Source organism: Somniosus microcephalus, chromosome 9 (assembly GCF_052327205.1).
Source record: "Somniosus microcephalus isolate GS21.2 chromosome 9, FLI_Smic_1.0, whole genome shotgun sequence".
Lineage (NCBI taxonomy): Eukaryota > Metazoa > Chordata > Chondrichthyes > Squaliformes > Somniosidae > Somniosus > Somniosus microcephalus.
This window is the reverse complement of record NC_140995.1, coordinates 50,470,238-50,485,810: the sequence shown is the minus strand read 5'-3', so window position 1 is coordinate 50,485,810 and position 15,573 is coordinate 50,470,238. Positions and strand designations below refer to the sequence as shown.

General features: G+C 47.5%; 1 protein-coding gene across 3 annotated transcripts in view; it reads right to left on the bottom strand.

The window, feature by feature from the left end:
• adgrb3 (adhesion G protein-coupled receptor B3) overlaps positions 1-15,573 on the bottom strand; it is a 1,304,794-nt gene that overhangs the window by 690,425 nt on the left and 598,796 nt on the right. For all 3 annotated transcript variants that reach the window (XM_085996562.1, XM_085996563.1, XM_085996564.1), the window contains one exon: positions 6,280-6,388. In XM_085996562.1, coding sequence (XP_085852688.1) covers positions 6,280-6,388 — 109 coding nt within the window. The remainder of the gene's footprint in view (positions 1-6,279; positions 6,389-15,573) is intronic.

The following is a 15,573-nucleotide window of genomic DNA, read 5'->3' as shown; positions in this document are numbered from 1 at the left end:
CAATTAGTTACATGGGCCCAGAAATTCCCGCGGGTGTAAGCCCCCGACCTGCACTTACCTTGCGCGCCGGCAGTTGAGCTGTAGGGCCCCGTGGAATTCCGATCCGAGGCCTGGTCCAGCTGCCGGCGCGCTGTGCTTGCGTATCCCAGGGGCACAGTTAGTGCGATGCGTCCCCTGGGATCACCTGAGCCATGAGCAGCCAATCGGAGGAGGGAAAAGCCCATTCATAAGATTGACAGGAAAACCTGGCAAGACTTATAAATACTACGGGCCCCAAAATAGCAGTAAACCTTCAAATAATTTTTTTTTTAAATCACACTTTTTAAATAAACTATAAATTACATTAAATAACTATTTTAAACAATAATTTAAATTTTTGAAAAAAATAATTTTACATTCTAACGGGGCTAAAAATAAACTTACCTTGCTTTAAAGTATTTAAAAATAATAAACCTGTGGAAAAAATGTTTCAATTTTAATTAATTGACCACTTACCTTGTAAAAAGCAGCCTTATGCCTGCTTTTTACATTTCTAAATCCTGCAGGCTTACGATCCCGGGAAAATCTGCAAAAAAAACCTAAGTTCAAAGCGCACGCGCAGCCCCTCCTGCATGCGCGTTTGACCTCTGAACCCCTTCGTTCAGAGGATTGGAAGTGCTGGTTTCCTGTGCATGCGCAGTGCATGCAGAAAACCGGCACTTCCATTCAGCCTACGGGTGAGTACCCCGTGCGTACTCACCCGTGGAGACCCGAATTTCTGGAACATTTCTAAATACTGCAGGCTTACGATCCCGGGAAAACCTGCAAAAAAAACCTAAGTTCAAAGCGCACGCGCAGCCTCTCCTGCGCACGCGTTCAAACTCTGAACCCCTTCGTTCAGAGGATCGGAAGTGCCAGTTTCCCGCGCATGCAGAAAACCGGCACTTCCATTCGGCCTACGGGTGAGTACCCCGTGCATACTCACCCGTGGAGACCCAAATTTCTGGGCAATTATTTGAATTTATAGCTTCAATAAGGAGCAGATCTTTGCATCCTATTACACTGGTAATGATAATGGGAGAAGATGCTGATGAAACAGAAACTCACCTAACATAAGGAGGCATGAAATGGGAAAATGCCACTCGGTCATTGAGCTTACTTTGTTCACAGGCCACTTGCGATCCACCCTATCAAGGATTCTATCCCATCTGTTTAATCAGCTGAGGGAAAGCTCTGCATAAACACTCCCTGATCCCCAAAGATTTGTAGACAAAACTCCAGAATATTAATCCACTTTCACATCTCTACTATTGATACCTGGCCTGCTGCCTCCCACAGACACCATTCCCAAGATGTAACCTCTTTCCCACCTCCCCAGCACCACCAGAATCACATGAGGGTCATTTTGAATAGAAAGAAAATCGTGGGGGTAGAGTATGTGACCAATTCCTGATATGCGTTCCTGAAAATTGAACCCATAGGGGTGAATTTTAACACCAAAAAATGGGTGGGTTGCGGTCGGGCCAGATGTTAATATTTAAAAAATCTGAAACCCGCCTCCAACCCGCCCACTTCCGGGTTTAATGGAGGTGGGCAGCCAGGAGAAGGGATGGCAATTTAAATATTTTAATGAGGCAGGCAGCCTCTGATTTAACTTGCTTTGCAGGTTTAACCCTGGCCGGCCGGGTTTTCCAGGCCTCGGGAAACCCGGCAGCTGAAGGGAGGCAAAGACAGCATTGGGCCGGAGGTAAGTGCCTTTACAGCACTGCTTGTGGGCCAGGATGAACAGGAGTGCTTCTTCCCCGGACACCCAAGCTCTCCCCCCGCCACCCCACCACATCAGATCACCCTCCCATACAAAGACTCCCAGGTTCAGAGATTGGACTTCCCCATGGGATTGGACCAACCCCCCACCCTCCCTGGGATCGGCCCTACCTGCTCCAGAGTCCTGCTCCGGAGTCCTCCCCACCCGACTGGAAACCAACCCTGTCAATCAGGTTGATAATGAAGATGATGACACATGTGGTGAGGAACAGCACACCCAGCTCTGAAACTGTATCTGTAGAACCCTTTTCTTTCTTATGTCATCGATTCCAACATGGACCTCAATTTCTGGTTGTTCCCCTTCCCGCCGCAAAATATTCTGCACCGGTTCTGTGCTATCCTTTAACCTGGTACGTCGGTGGTTGCAGAAAGGCCTGTTTATCCCCCTGACTATCGAGTCTCCTATCGCAACTCCATTTCTACACTTTGCTGTGCCCTCCTTTGCAGTCATTTGCCTCACAGCATCATGGATTTGCTCCAGACTGCACTCCTTCGAGGTGGGTCGTCCTGTTTGTGAGTGCCACATTTCCAGAGGAACCCTGCAATGCCTGCCTCTTCTTCCTACCCTGCCAGATTGCCACCCACTTACGATCCCCCTGAACTCTCTGTGGCTGCGGGGTGACCACAGCGTCTTTTTACATCTACGTGAAAATAATACTTTAGTAGCGTTGCGAGCAGCAGGGTCACTTCACCTGAGTCGACCCAAAAATTTAAATGTCAACAACAACAGCTTGCATTTATATAGCACCTTTAACATAATAAAACATCCCAATGTCCTTCACAGGAGCGTTTAGACAAAATTTGACACCGAGCCACATAAGGAGTTCTGATGAAAGGTCACGACCTGAAACGCTAACTCTGTTTCTCTCTCCACAGATGTTGCCTGGCCTGCTGAGCATTTCCAGCATTTTCTATTTTTATTTAAGGAGGTATTATGACAGATGAATGAAAGCATGGTCAAAGAGGTAAGTTTAAGGAGCAGCTTAAAGGAGGAGAGAGAGGTGGAGTGGTTTAGGGAGGGAATGCCAGAGCTTAGGGCCGAGGCAGCTGAAGGCACAGCCAGCAATGGTGGAGCGATAAAATTCGGGGATGCGCAAGAGGCCAGAGTTGGAGGAGTGCAAAGATCTCAGAGGCTGTAGGAGATTACAGATAAAGGGAGGGGCAAGGCCATGGAGGGATTTGAAAACAAGGATGTGAATTTTTAAATCGCGGCGTTGCCAGACTGGGAGCCAATGTAGGTCAACGAGCACAAGTGTGATCCGTGAGTGGGTCATGGTGCGAGTTAGGATATGGGCCATGGTGAGAGTTAGAATAGGGGCAAGTCACCATGATAGTGCAGGGAAAATGTCCAGGATAGAGCTGGGAGATAGAAAAGAACAGTACTTGGAGATACCAGTGAAGCGGCTGGAATAACAAGGTGAAAGCCAGGATTGTAAAGATAGAGTTACTATCACAGGCAGCAGGGAAACCATGGGGAAGGAGTTGATTAACATATTTGGATGAATGTTATGACCCCTGAAATTCTGCGAGGATTCCCCAGTCTCTAGTCATGGTGTGGGGCCTCCACCATTTTATATGGGGTGGTTCCACCAATCTCCCACTGGAATTATGGCAAGAGGCCAGGAGAACCACCCTGTGGAATTTCAAGAGCCTAGGAACCCACGCTCCTGGTACAAAGCATCACGTCCTCAGTGTGCGGATCAGGAAATTGGACATGAAGGCCAGTGGACCCTGTAGGATTTCCCACCCTGCCCCCCATCCAATTTAATTGATGGGAAATCCTGTGGGAGCTGCTGATCTCTGCACCTGACAGGCATCCCTGGCGCATGAAGTTCTGCACCAGGAGCAGGAAGTTGGAAAAGTTACTGTCATGGCTTTTCACCTCTGGGAATAAGCTTAGAATCAGCTCAAACCTATGGGACTAAAAAAATTTTCCTCCCATGGGAAATGAAGTTGTCCCATTTACAGTGCAGAAATACCCCAGCTCACTTATAGAGACCAGGGGGGAAAAATTGGGTGTCACATCATTTGGGTCACTAACGTCGCCGGGGCTCTAATTTTAGCGCCCTGAAAAAATTAGCACCCCTCCGCCTGAAATTCAGTTGTAGCAGGAGATGGGGCGCTACTGGAAGCTCTCCACTTCTTTCCTGGGGTGCTACAACTGAATATCGCGGCGCTATGTGCAACAGCACCACGCGCGTGGGCACGTAGTGCCGCGTCATTGCAGGCCTCCCTCCCCTGATTAAAGGAGAAGGGCCTAGCGCTGCGTGCACTGGTGCCCTGCTAGACCACTGGGGAGTAGGGTGCCGGGAAAGCAGCCTGGCACTCAAGAGTGGTGCCAGGCTGAGCGATCGCGGCCAGCACCCTGATGAAAAAAGGGGAAGGGGGCAGGTGCTGGCAGTCGGCCAAAAAATAATGTCTGCCGACATCTGCCCCTTTTACTAGTGCTGCCGCCGCTGCAAATACACCCCCCTGACTCTGTCAGACATTTTGTCCGGTGATAGGTCAGGGGGCACAAGCGATGTTTGCGGCCGGGGCGCTGCGCATGGCGATGAAATCATCGCCGCAGGCGCAGTGCCGTGGGGCACTATAGGTTACTGCCACCGCTAACCTCCCGCTGAATTTCGCGGGAGGCGTTATCGGCACCGCGCCCGGGGGCACTAACGAGAGGCACAAATCAACCCAATTTTTCCCCCCAGCAGTTTAGTTAGTGCGGGAAATAGAAAGATTCCCATTGGAAACAATCGCAGCGTTGAGAAGAGGCCATTTGGTGTGTTAAAAACTTATTCCTCCAGTACCTTAGCCGCAGTGGGGAGTGCCCATGAGAATCAAAGGATGTAGTTGTGCAAAAGTGTTCTACCCTGTATGCTACCATATACCTGACTTAGTAGATCTTAGAATCATAACATTGTAGAATCATACAGTACAGAAGGAGACCATTTGGCCCATCGTGCCTATGCCGGCTCTTTGAACAAGCAATCCAATTAGTCCCACTCCCCTGCATTTTCCCCACAGCCCTGCAAGTATATATCTAATTCCCTTTTGAAAGGTATTATTGAATTTGCTTCCCTTTCAGGCAGTGCATTCCAGATTATGCCAAATAGCTGCGTAAAAAAATTCTCCTCATCTCCACTCTGGTCCTTTTGCAAATTTACCTTAAATCTGTGTCCTCTGGTTACTGACCCTTCTGCCATTGGAAATAGTTTCTCCTTATTTACTCTATCACAAACTCTCATAATTTTGAACACCTCTATTAAATGTCCTCTTAACCTTCTCTGCTCCAAAGACAACAATCTCAACTTCTCTCGTCTCTTCACATGACATAATGGGCCTGAGTTTGCGGTCGGAGGCTTCCCGCGGGCGGATGCCTCTGAACGGTAATTAATCTACGCACCTACCTGATGGTCCTGGATCCACGGAGACTCGCACTCCTGGGACTCGTCATGTAGGCCTGTGTAAAGGCCCAGGTATCTCAGGGGCGCAAGCAGTTTGCAAGCGCTCCTGGGATCATGTGGGCCGGCCCAACCAATCAGGAAGGGGATTCCCATTAGGCTTATGGGAATTCCATTTACGTATGGAATCCCCATCAGCATAATAGGAATCGCCCAAAAAATACATGTACACAACACTGAAATTTTAAAAAATTACATGTTTAAAATTAATTAAAATAAAATTTCATTAAACATTTAAAACAAAAATGTAATTTTTTGAAAAATAAATGTAAACATTTTTTAAGGGGTCAAAAATAACAAACTAATTTTAAAGGTTTTTGAATGTTAAAATGATTAAAAAATTAATTTTAATATTTATTTTCACCCTTACGGTGGTAAAAGCAAGCCTTATGCCTGCGTTTACCAGGCGTAAGAGTTTCATGGGCATTCGCTGGGCAAGAGTTGGGCAAATAGCCCAACCCTGCGCCAGCGGATGTCCATATCCTGGAGACGCAGAGGATCAGATTCTTGACAGATTGCAAGTTCCAGGTTTTCACGCATGCGCAGCCCATGTGTAAACCCAGAGCTTGCGGGGCACTTACAGCCGCGTACGCACCCCGTATGCGATCATAGGCCCCGGAAAATCCGGGCCAATCTCTTCTTGATCCAAAATTAGGAAATTATATTATTTCCCAGCACTTATATCCTTGTACTTCATCATAAATATAAAGGTATAGCAGGAACAAAGCAAGACTGAAAAATGAAACACCAGAGAGAGACATTTGAGAAAGAGAGAGAGACCAGGCTAGCAAAGGTAGCCCTCACTACACACTGGCATTAATCAAGTTTGTTTAAAACCTTCAAAGGGAGCCTGAAGAGTGAACAGCATTTGCCCAAGTCCAAATAAACACTTCATTGAGGTGGCTGTTTGGTAAATAATACATAGTTGCTGTAAAGCTGAGCTCCAGCCGTGGAAACACTTGCCAGAGCAGAGGGGCTAACCATCAGCAAACTCCAGACAAAAGGTTTTCTAAATCTCACCCACCTAAGTTTCCAGTCATTAAGTAGGAGTTGTGAAAGTCCATCATCCCCATGCCGACAACGTGTATGAAATCTTCAATAACCTGCATTAACTCCACCGAACCAGGATAGACCTGAGCAAACAGAAAAAACAAAACATCACTTACACTCATTCCAAACTTATATACAAATTGATGTATTCTATTCACAATTGATGCGTTGACTGCATTCAACAGGACAGACCTGATTTTACAAAAATTGTAGACTTGATTTTTCGAGCCGAGCAAGTCACAATGAGGAGGGACGTAAGATGATCTGGGAGGAAACGGTTCATACTTTATTTTGGTTAGCGCAGTCAATACCAACCATATGGCCTGAGCAAATTATTATACAACAACCTATTCAGTGCTAACCTGCACCAACTCACCTATTAAAGGCTGATTTAATGAATTATTTTTCTGCAGTCTTCATCCATTTTGTCTCCTCCTCGTGGCTACATATAGTGACACCACTATTTCCAGGCAGAATGGAGATGATTGGGTAATTCTGACCATTGGGTAATTCACAGCATCCTGACTTGGAAATATATCGCTGTTCCTTCATCGTCGCAGGGTCAAAATCCTGGAACTCCCTCCCTAACAGCACAGTGGGAGTACATTCACCACACGGACTGCAGTAGTTCAGGAAGGCAACTCTCCACCGCCTTCTCAACAGCAATTAGGGATGGGCAATAAATGGTGGCCTTGCCAGCAGCGCCCACATCCCGTGAATGAATGAATTAAAAAAGATTCCCTCGTCAATCACACCTAGTGTAAGTGACTGAGGTCAATTTTACACACATAATTTGTATGTAACTATCCTCCACTCATTGCATTATGCTGGAGAAATAACACTGTCCTTATCAGGAAACATTGCTGTAGTTTTGGTCATGAGTTCTGTTTGCTGTAGTTCATTGAGACTCTTTTTAAATAGATTCTGTTTGCTGTTTGCTGAGTAAATAGATTTTGTTTGCTGTAAAATAGACTGTTTACCTGAGTCCTGCCATAAGTTCCACCTCCAACTCATTGGCTGACACAGTGGTGCCAACAGGCACTCTACCAACATAACACTGGTGATCTGGACTTGGTCGAGGCAAACACATTCTGAAGTTGCTGGGTGGGGTTTATCAGATGAGTTGATATCTCACCAAACTTAGGACATGTCCTCACCAGTCCACATACTCTCCAGCTAGTTTAGCTTGATCAATTCAGCATCATCAACTGTTTTAAACTAACTCAGGGCCACACCAGTTTGTTAACGAGTATAATGAGCTGAAATGCTAGCCTGTGTGCTAACTAAGGTGGACAGAGATATTTCATAGTTGGATGTCGGGACTTACTTTATATTTCAGTATCTTTTCAAATGTTTCCCCTTGGTTAGCATTCTGGCTGTCAACCCCACAGCTTTCTTCCTTATCTTAGCGAGTAGATCATTCCCCACAGGTAGCAAATACATCTGGACCAAATTCTGCAGTATCTCCTTCTCTGCTTCCAATAGATTCCCGTTACCCTGCTGACTGTCAGTCACACATTCTTTCTCTTATACCTGCATTACTCTATGTGGTGGAACTGTATTCTGGAGTAAACTATCCAGATATTCCTCCTGCTCGGAGTGTCTCTTCAAGGGCAATGATTCTAAGCTGAAGTGAATCAAGGGATAGACATATCCCACAGGTGTGGTCATCTGGGACAGTCTCATTGCCAATGTAGCCCTTTAAGGGACTGCACGGCCCATTCACAGCGTCACACATGTGTGAAACTTTACACTGAAAAAGAAGGTCCCCGGCTGTGTGGGATCAGCAGAGAGGTGCGCGGCCGCACACCTTATAGTGAACATTGCTCGCTGCCCACAAGTTCCCACATTCTGCAGTCCTGACTGTAAGGATCGGAACTCGGTGGACCCAACTGCAGTAAGGCAAACTGAGGCAGAGGTAAGGTTGCAAAATAAAGGTAGACTTTACTTGACATAAACAAAATAACAATAGTACAGAATACAGGCAAGCAGACCAGCACAAGGTATCTCCAGGCAGTGCAACTCAAGACTGAGCAAAGAACATAAAGTGAACACCACTTAAATAGTAGGCATCTAACAATGCACAGGTGAATACAATAATGAATAAAGAAGGACACAATTAAGAGAGTTCATGGAGCCCTCTGGTGGCGAGGCGAGGCAGAGTCTGGGTCATTCCTTACACCTGACACAATGTCTGTGCTGCCATTATCTGTTCTTTCATTCTTTCTTTTCTATTGATTGTACAGCAGTTATTTATTTATCTATTTCCAGCGAAACCGATGCACCTTTAATACGAAATTTTGATTATCAGTTAGATTTAATTTGATTTCTTATGGGTACTTTTTATTGCTCAGTTTAGTTTAATTAGCCTATTTCTTTCTCTTATTGATGCCAGTTTTTACATATTTAATTTTATTACTTACTTAAAGCTGCTAGTTAGGATTTTGTCCTTGGCTCTTATTGATTCATTTCTATTTTTTAAGTTTAGTTGCTGCTTAATCTACCATATAGTTATGGAAGAGTAAATAATTGAATATTTAGCAGGTTATTGTAACCTAACTCCCCAGGCGGGAAACCCGTGGGCTCGGGTGCAACGTCAGTTTTACACCCTGCCCAATATCGGGCGGGGTGTAAAACCAGTGTTGCACCTGATGTCACCAGTTTCCCAATGGGCAGGTTAGTTTAAAATGCTTTAGATCCTCAGATAATTTACTTAGCACCCTTCTGCCGCCCCCCCCGTGCCCAATTCCCACTCTCACCAAATTCCCATTTTTAAAGCCCTCACTGTTCTCAGCTCACTCCATTACCATTGCTGTGCCATTATCGGCAATTGTTGAGGGTGCCAAAAAGAACCTGGGGAATGGAGTGGCAACAGGCAAGCCAGAGACTTTCCCACAACCGATAGCATCTTCCAACACCCTTGGCTCTGACAGCCGACTCAGTATTTAAACTCTTGCATCCAAGTGACTACTTCCTCTGTAAGATAGTTCCACAGGTTAGTGCAAGCCTAACACTCGGTATCAATCATCCCTTTTACTTTAGCTTGCTGTATCCAAGTCAACTCCTACCAAATCAATGAGCAATTTGCATCTCAGCAAGTCTTTTATACATACAAGGGTAAATTCACCAATTCCACAGTCCCAGTGGCGAATCCCGTCGAAAGGAGCATGGGTAAGATACAGGGCTACAACACTGCAGCTCAGATTTCCCAAACCCGCTTACAATGTGGGCTCGGTGAGATCACCCCCCAATGCGCGCAATTTGTGCGCAGTTTCCTAGACTGCAGGTTTGAACTCTAGCCCGATGCCCTATGTTCTTGGTGTTCTGTGAAGTGGTCTATCAGTGTCTTCAGATGTGTAAGAATTCGCAATAATTTACAGCTCCGAAGATTAATTTCTTTGATTAAAGAATCCCTGGGTGATACACCTTTAAAAATTTCAGGAATCAAAAATGGCCGTCAGACCGCATGGCCGAAGACAAAGGACTTGGAAAACAGCTTTCTGTGTCTGTGAAGAAAGGTTCAATGGCAGTCAAATCTGTCAATCAAAGGGGAGTTTCCCCCCGCCCTGCAGCAGGACAATCGATGCCTGTTTACAGAACGTTATACAATGTTGACTCTAAGATCAAGTGCTTGAAACTGCCAGCATGAACAAAGGAACTTTGTTTGCTAAGCACTCCAGACTGTCAATCAGTTGCGATTCCAGATGACCACAGGACAATGCTTTGTTTACAAAGAAATTGAATGCTATTAGCATTTGTTTGCATATCAAGTGGACACATCCAAACTGAGGAGAAAACATTTAAATGAATGGGAGAACACATTCAAACCCATTACTGGACAATGGGGCAGTTGGATCCCTTCTGTTTTAACCCAGAAACATCCGGATCTGGGCGGGCCCCAAATGGGGGTATAAAAGATAGCTTCCCAGAAGCATCTCTCTCTCTCTGGCCTCGCCTCCGTGTTCCTCTACAGCGTGGGAGTCTGCCTGTAGAAGCGAAACACCAGCAGTTTACTTTTAAAACACTGGGGTGTTTTTCACTTCGGGGCAGTGAAGATCTAAGTTTACAGGACATGGAGGAGGCATTTCCAGTGGTGAGCATATATTTTTCTGGCCTTCCACAAGGCAACTTAGGATAGGTATAGGGGTGGGAGTAAAGTGGGAATTTCGTTAGAATTGTGATTTTAGTCGATTTCCTTCATTGTGTCCGTTTCTCCTCCCCTATTTAAGCAAGACAGTGTTGCACCTAGCAGAGAAGTGCTATAGTGAACATTGAATTCAGTATTTAAAACTGTATTAAAAAGGAGTAGCCGTTTTAATGTACTGTATGTAAAACTGTATTAAAAGGGGTGTTGCATCAAGCTGTAGTGCTGTGGTGAACGCTGTGTAGCTATTTTTTAAAGTCTATATTAAAGTACTGTATTTAAAATAAGGTAGTGTTGCACTGGGCAGGGAGCCCTCTAGTGGGCACTAAGTGTACTGCATTGAAGCAAAAGTGTTGTACCAGGCATAAGAGCTATATCGATTTTTCTAAGTTGTTTCTTTCTTTTGTTTTCAATAAATACTGGTCTGTTTTGCACCCAAACCATGAGTCATGTTGTTTTCTGTCTGCATCGCTACCGAATAAGTCCGGCGGTCAGAACTCAGGAATAGGGGAGCACTTTGAAACCGCAAGGGGGTCCCTGGAGCAGCTCAGAGGCTTCTGACTGGCCAGAGACAAATAACCCCAACCCCGCTAGCGTGTGGCTAATTCCTTACAAAATGGCGACCATGGCAGGACCCTCAGCAACGGTGTGTGATGTGGCAGACAGTGGTTTGGGTCTGGAAAGAGCAGCAGTTATTGGGTTTCTTTTTATCCCACTGGTTTGTTTGTGGTTAGGTTCCCGCAGGCTTGGGGAGGTTACCCGCAGGCTTAGGGAAGCCAGGGCAGAGAGTTGGGATAGGGAAAGGGAGGTTGAAGAATACCAGGCCAAGGTAGAGTGCCTGGTAGTTCAGTTTAGTGAGGGCAAAAGCCACACGAGGCACGAGTCAGAGTACCTGAAGTGCCTAGTTGCAGAGGCCAAGAACAATGAGATGAGGCTGCGGGAGGAGAACGTCGCCTCATACAAGAATTAAAAGAGCAGGAGGGGAAGGTTAGGGAAGTAAAGGCAGCATATAAGCTGGCCTGCGAGCAAGGGTTTGAGGAAGCAGATCATGGCCCCTGTAGAGCAGAGATAGAAAGCCTGAGTATGGCTTTAAAAAGAGCAAAGGGGATGATATGCCTGATCAGCCCGAAGGCAGGTCAGCTGGATTTTACTGGCAACCTAAGTAAAACAGCCCCACAGGCAACACCCAGGGAAAGGTTGGTCAGGGAATCAGAGGTCCCACGACCGCCACCCACGGTTCCGAGCTTTCATGACCTCTGGCAGCAAAGGGGGGTGGAGGATGGGAAGGTAGAGGAAGCACAGCAGGCCCCGCTAGATAGGCCGGGACCAGGACCAGTGTACCCCCTCCGACAATGGAGGTACGGTCCACCCGTTGATGAAGATGACCCAGGGGCCATCCAGAACCAGTTTCTGGTGCTGTATGGCACCCACCAGCTCAGGGACATGGTTAGCCACGTCCCCAAGCTCACTAAAAAGGGAGACCCCTCTCTGCACTTCAGGGAGATAGAGCAAGCAGCTTGTGTAAACGACTGCAATGAGGCAGAGCAAGCAAAAATGCTGCTGTTTTCCCTGGCAGGTGATCTCCTCCAGTCCCTATCTGGCGAGTGCAAAAGGGGGCAGAGGGATTATGAGGGTCTCAAGAATGAGGTATTGGAAGCCATGGGACTCAATGATGGTAGCCCGTTCGCTTGGGTGGAAAGAACAGTGCAGCTCCCAGGGGAGTCCCCGCAGGCGTTCGCAGACAGGCTGTGGCCAGTGTACCGGAGCGCATGCCCGGGAATGCCAGGGCGGGCAGCACTGGACCCAGTCCAATTGACTCACTGGCTCCGGTGTCTCATGATAAACAGCCTACCCCAGATCCAAGCCCAGGTCATGGCTTGGTTTGACCCCCGAGACCCCCAGACCACTGAAGAAGCGGTGATCCGCCGGCTCACAGTAGCCTTCAGGAACATGAGGGGTATCGAGGCTCCCCAACCCAAGGGAAGAGTCCATGAGGTTAAACCTGGGAGCCAGAGTAAGAGAGAGTGGCACCAGGAGGGGAACCGGCCCACTCAGGCTAGGTTAAATTGCAACAGGTATGGGAAAGACGGTCACTGGAGAAAAGACTGTAAAAATCCTTGGAAGGACAGGGGAAAGGATCCCACAGCCCCAGCCCAAAAGGCAGGGCCAGACCTCCCTCCCGCAGCAGTTGAGTTCTTTTTACAGTCCCTACGGTCTCTTCTGACTGGCCAGGGGGGAGTAGCAGCCACCACCGGTGTTTTAACTCCATCTGCCCCACCTCACTCCCAGCAATGACGAGAGTCAGTGCAGCCTGTTGACCTGTGTCCCTGTGAAAATGCTGAGGGGAGCAGGCCCTATGTTGAGATGGGGGTGGAGATGGTGCAGGGGAGATATTCGGTGGACACTGGAGCCTCCAGCACGGTGGTCCACTCGGAGGACCTGACCCACTCACCCCGGTCTAACAAGGTCCCATTTAGCTTAATGGGACCCACAGGGAAACAGGCAGCTGGGAGCAAACCTGAGAATAGTAATCCCCAGCCCACAGCAGGTCCAAGTTCACAGGCTGCACAGGCAAGCTCTGTGGCTTCGCAGCCTTCAACATGTCATCGATGACGACGAACACCTCGCTAAGGCCATCCCCACGCCTCCACTACTCGCTTTCAAACAGCCGCCTAACCTCAAACAGACCATCGTTCGCAGCAAATTACCCAGCTTCCAGGAGAACAGCGACCACGACACCACACAACCCTGCCACAGCAACCTCTGCAAGACATGCCAGATCATCAACACAGATACCATCATCACACGTGAGGACACCACCCACCAGGTACATGGTACATACTCATGTGACTCGGCCAACGTTGTCTACCTCATACGTTGCAGGAAAGGATGCCCCGGAGCATGGTACATCGGCGAGACCATGCAGACACTGCGACAACGGATGAACGGACACCGCGCAACAATCACCAGGCAGGAGTGTTCCTTCCCAGTCGGGGAACACTTCAGCAGTCAAGGACATTCAGCCTCCGATCTTCGGGTAAGCATTCTCCAAGGTGGCCTTCGAGACACACGACAACGCAAAATCGTCGAGCAGAAACTGATAGCCAAGTTCCGCACCCATGAGGACGGCCTCAACCGAGATCTTGGGTTCATGTCACGCTACATGTAACCCCACCTGATGCAGGGTCATCCAGACTCGAGTCGACATTGGCTTGTTCTCTCTACATAGATGCGGCTGGACCTGCTGTGATTTCCAGCCAAAAAAAATGTTTTTTGTCTGTTTTTTTGTTTTTCATACAGACCCCAGCATCTGCAATATTTGACCCCTTGTGACCCCACCTCATTGTTCTTTGATGTAATGTTTCCCTGACTGACCTGTTTGGACACCATTCACACCTTTGACTGCTGTGATTATCTCTCTGCCGAGGTGCGATAAATGGCAGTTGGAAAGGTTACCTGTAAACATCTGACATGATTCTCTGACTATATAAGCTGTGTCTTTATGCATTTCTCCACTTCACCTGAAGAAGGAGCAGCGCTCCGAAAGCTTGTGATTTCAAATAAAGCTGCTGGACTATAACCTGGTGTTGTGTGATTTCTTACATTTGTCCACCCCAGTCCAACTCCGGCATCTCCACACCATGGCTTGCGTTAGGGGAAGAGCTATGCACGATTTTGAACAGGATTACTGGCAGGCAGCCAGTTATATCAAACAGTGCGGTTTGTTTAAGCAGGGGGCAGGGGAACAGGCAGCTGGGATTATAGAAGCTCCCCAGCACTTGGCCCGAGCAATTCCTCCTCTCTTGTGGGACTCCAGGGAGGAGCCTGAACCAGGTTTTAGACCTGAAGGGGAAGGCTCTCAGCCACAGGCAGCCAGTGGCAAGGGATTGCCTGTCCCCAGCCCAGGTTTGGGAAGGGAGGGACCCGAAGGAGGAGGTCCCCAGCCAGCAGGGAGTGTGACCCGAGCTAAGGGTCTGCTCGCCAGGGTAGCTCCCCTGGCAACACTCCCTAGGAGGTCTTTTCAGGTGCCCCAGCCCAAGAAAGTATGGTCACCCACTTTTCAGTGGAGTAGGGCGGTCTCCCGAACCAGGGAGAAGCCAAAGAGCAGAGGTCCCCAACCAGTAACCATAAGCTGCAAGGGACCAGAAGCTGCAATCAGTCCAGCCATGCCACAGGGAGCAGCCTGTGGCAACCCAACCAGGGACTGAGCTGGCCGCCCGGAGACGGGCGGCACTTGTATATAGCTTTGTTAAGGTAGAACGTGTATTAAGGTGGAACATGTTATTGAGGTAGAATGTGTATTAAGGTAGAACATGTTATTAAGGTAGAACGTGTGTTAAGGTAGAACGTGTTAATTTTAATTTCAGTGATATATTAGTGTATAAGTCTTGAGTGTGGTATGGTTCCAGGATTGTATTGTGGATCAAGGTCACGGGACCTGATTACACTTCCCCGAGCCAGGGGACCTGGCGAGATGTTTTCTTTTGTTTTCCAGAGTTCTGGAAGGTACCAGGGACCAACGAGTCATGGGTTTCGCGAGAGGAAGCACCCCTAGTCCACGAAGGAAGGGGTCTGCAGGAATCAGATGCGCACAACATTTAAAAATGCTGCTGGAAATACAATTTTAAGACTAAGAATTTATAGAACTGGTTAATTATTTCACTGCTTGTTTGTAGTTAAAGGAAGCTCGTTTGTCTTCCATCTTTTTAGCAGACATGTTGGCTGGATGACAATCCCTTTAAAGATGTTGAAATTATGTTACAAACGGTGCAGGGCGTAGGACCCCCTCCATGCTTGACTTATTATGAATATAAGCGGTGCAGAGGCATAGGACCTCCTCCATGCTTGACTTACTGTGAATATAAGTGGTGCAGGGGCACTGGACCCCTCCGTGTATTGATTATTTAATTAATTTTGGGTTTTCTGTCAATAGATGCCTGCCGTACTACGATTCTCTCTGGGCAGGGGAGATGGAGGTGTCGGGGGATCAAAGATAGATTTAGTTAAGTATAAGGGAAGGTTGTTTGTGGGGGGGGTCAGAAATTATTGCTCACTTTTGGCAAGGATACTACAAGCAAGTTTTAGTATCCGATGGGGGACTGTAAGAATTCACAATAATTTACA